This window comes from Volvox carteri (genome assembly GCF_000143455.1).
Source record: "Volvox carteri f. nagariensis unplaced genomic scaffold VOLCAscaffold_89, whole genome shotgun sequence".
Taxonomy (NCBI): Eukaryota; Viridiplantae; Chlorophyta; class Chlorophyceae; order Chlamydomonadales; family Volvocaceae; genus Volvox; species Volvox carteri.
Genome location: NW_003307632.1, coordinates 72,358 through 73,979, shown reverse-complemented (window position 1 = coordinate 73,979; position 1,622 = coordinate 72,358). Strand labels below are relative to the sequence as shown.

At 61.7% G+C, this 1,622-nt stretch overlaps 1 protein-coding gene across 1 annotated transcript in view; it reads right to left on the bottom strand.

The window, feature by feature from the left end:
* Positions 1-1,622, bottom strand: part of VOLCADRAFT_99497 (uncharacterized protein) — a gene marked incomplete at both ends in the record, with an annotated part of 12,690 nt that overhangs the window by 5,778 nt on the left and 5,290 nt on the right. The window contains 3 exons of the mRNA XM_002958217.1: positions 100-408; positions 551-754; positions 973-1,425. Of these exons, the coding sequence (XP_002958263.1) occupies positions 100-408; positions 551-754; positions 973-1,425 (966 nt within the window). The remainder of the gene's footprint in view (positions 1-99; positions 409-550; positions 755-972; positions 1,426-1,622) is intronic.

Here is a 1,622-nt window from a genome sequence, read left to right as displayed (position 1 = left end):
TACATATAAACAAACATACTGACACATAAATACAGACATACAGACACATGCATACATACAGACGTACTGAGGTATATGTACACGGATATGGACTCTTACCTTCTCCTTGAACACATTCAGGGCCTGTTTCAAGTCCCCGGCCTTGCTGAGGGCCATCTGGGCATCGCGAACCAGGGCCGCCTTCTGACTCTCCGTCTGCCGTACAGTCGCCTCCGCCGCCGACAGCCGCCGGTTGGCATCCGTGGCCTCCGCCGTCGCCTCCGCCAGCCCCGCCTTCGCCGCCTTGAGCTCCTCGTCCAGCCGAGCTGTCTGCGCCCTGGAGACGTTGAGCGCCTGCTTCAGGTCGCCCTCGCGACTGAGGCTGGCTGTGGCCTGGCGGATGAGGGCCGCGTTCTTCTTCTCCAGCTCCTGAACCAGTGGAGGGGGGGAGGGGGAGGGGGGGGAGGGGCCAATGATACACCGTATCACTCCAAGCTATGTTATTACCCAGCTGCCCTTAGGGCTGTGTACATCAGCATTCCACACATTGCAATAATACCTACATACCTACATATAAACTCCCCTCCCCTCCCCCCCTTGCCTGTGCAGCTGTCCTGGCCGTCATGAGCTCCCCGCGGCTGTCCTCGAGCGCCTGCTTGCCCGTGGCGAGCTCCCTCTGCAGCGCGGGCACCTGCACCTCCAGCTCCCGCAGCCGGGCGCTCTTGGCCGCCAGAGCTACGTTGGCCTCGCGGACTTGCCGCTCCAGGGAGGCGACCTGGGTAAGGGGGTTAAGGGGGAGAGGGTGAGGGGGGTAGGGGGGAAGTGCAAATTGTAGACTGATAGCCAGACAGACAGACAGACAGACAGGGGGTGCGGGCGATTGGGGGAAGCTAACACAGCGCCCGTCTGATGGAAACCAAAAATACACGCCCATTATCATGCCCTGCCAGACCCCCCCCCATCCACCCCCTTACCCCCCCCACACAACCCCACCTGTGCCCTGCTCGCATTCAGCGCTTGTTTGAGGTCCTGCATCTTCCCAAGCTCCACACTGCGGCTGCGGACCAGGGAGCTGTTCTTCACCTCCAGCTCCTCAGCCGCCACACGGGCAGCTGCCAGCTCGGCCTCACGCTCGTCCAGAGCCCTCTGACGCGCCGCGACTTCAGCTGTCTGCTCGTCCAAACTGCTCTTCAGCTCCGCCAACTGCTCGGCGCGCTGCTGCAGCTGCGCAGTAGCGGTGTTGACGGCGGTCTCTAGCTTAGAGACCTGGGCCCGCGTGCTGTTGACCGCCTGCTTCAGGTCGCCCTCGCGGCCTAGACTCTGCTGAGTCATGCGCATGAGTGAGACGTTCCGCTTCTCGAGCTCCGAAGCCACTGAGCGGGCGCTGTCCAGCTCCTCCCGCATGGTCTCCATCTCCAGTCGGGAGGACTGCTGCTGCATCTGAAGCTCGGCCAGCTGCGCGTGTGTTTGCACGTATGTATGTATGTATGTACGTATGTATGTGCGTTCGTATATGTATGTGTGGGGGGGAGGGGGATAGGAGGGCGGAAAGGGGAGCGGTCAACGAATGATGAACGATCGGAGGGAATTTCCAACTCCCCCTCTCACCCCCTTCACCGCGGGGCCGCCCCCCCCCCAAATAC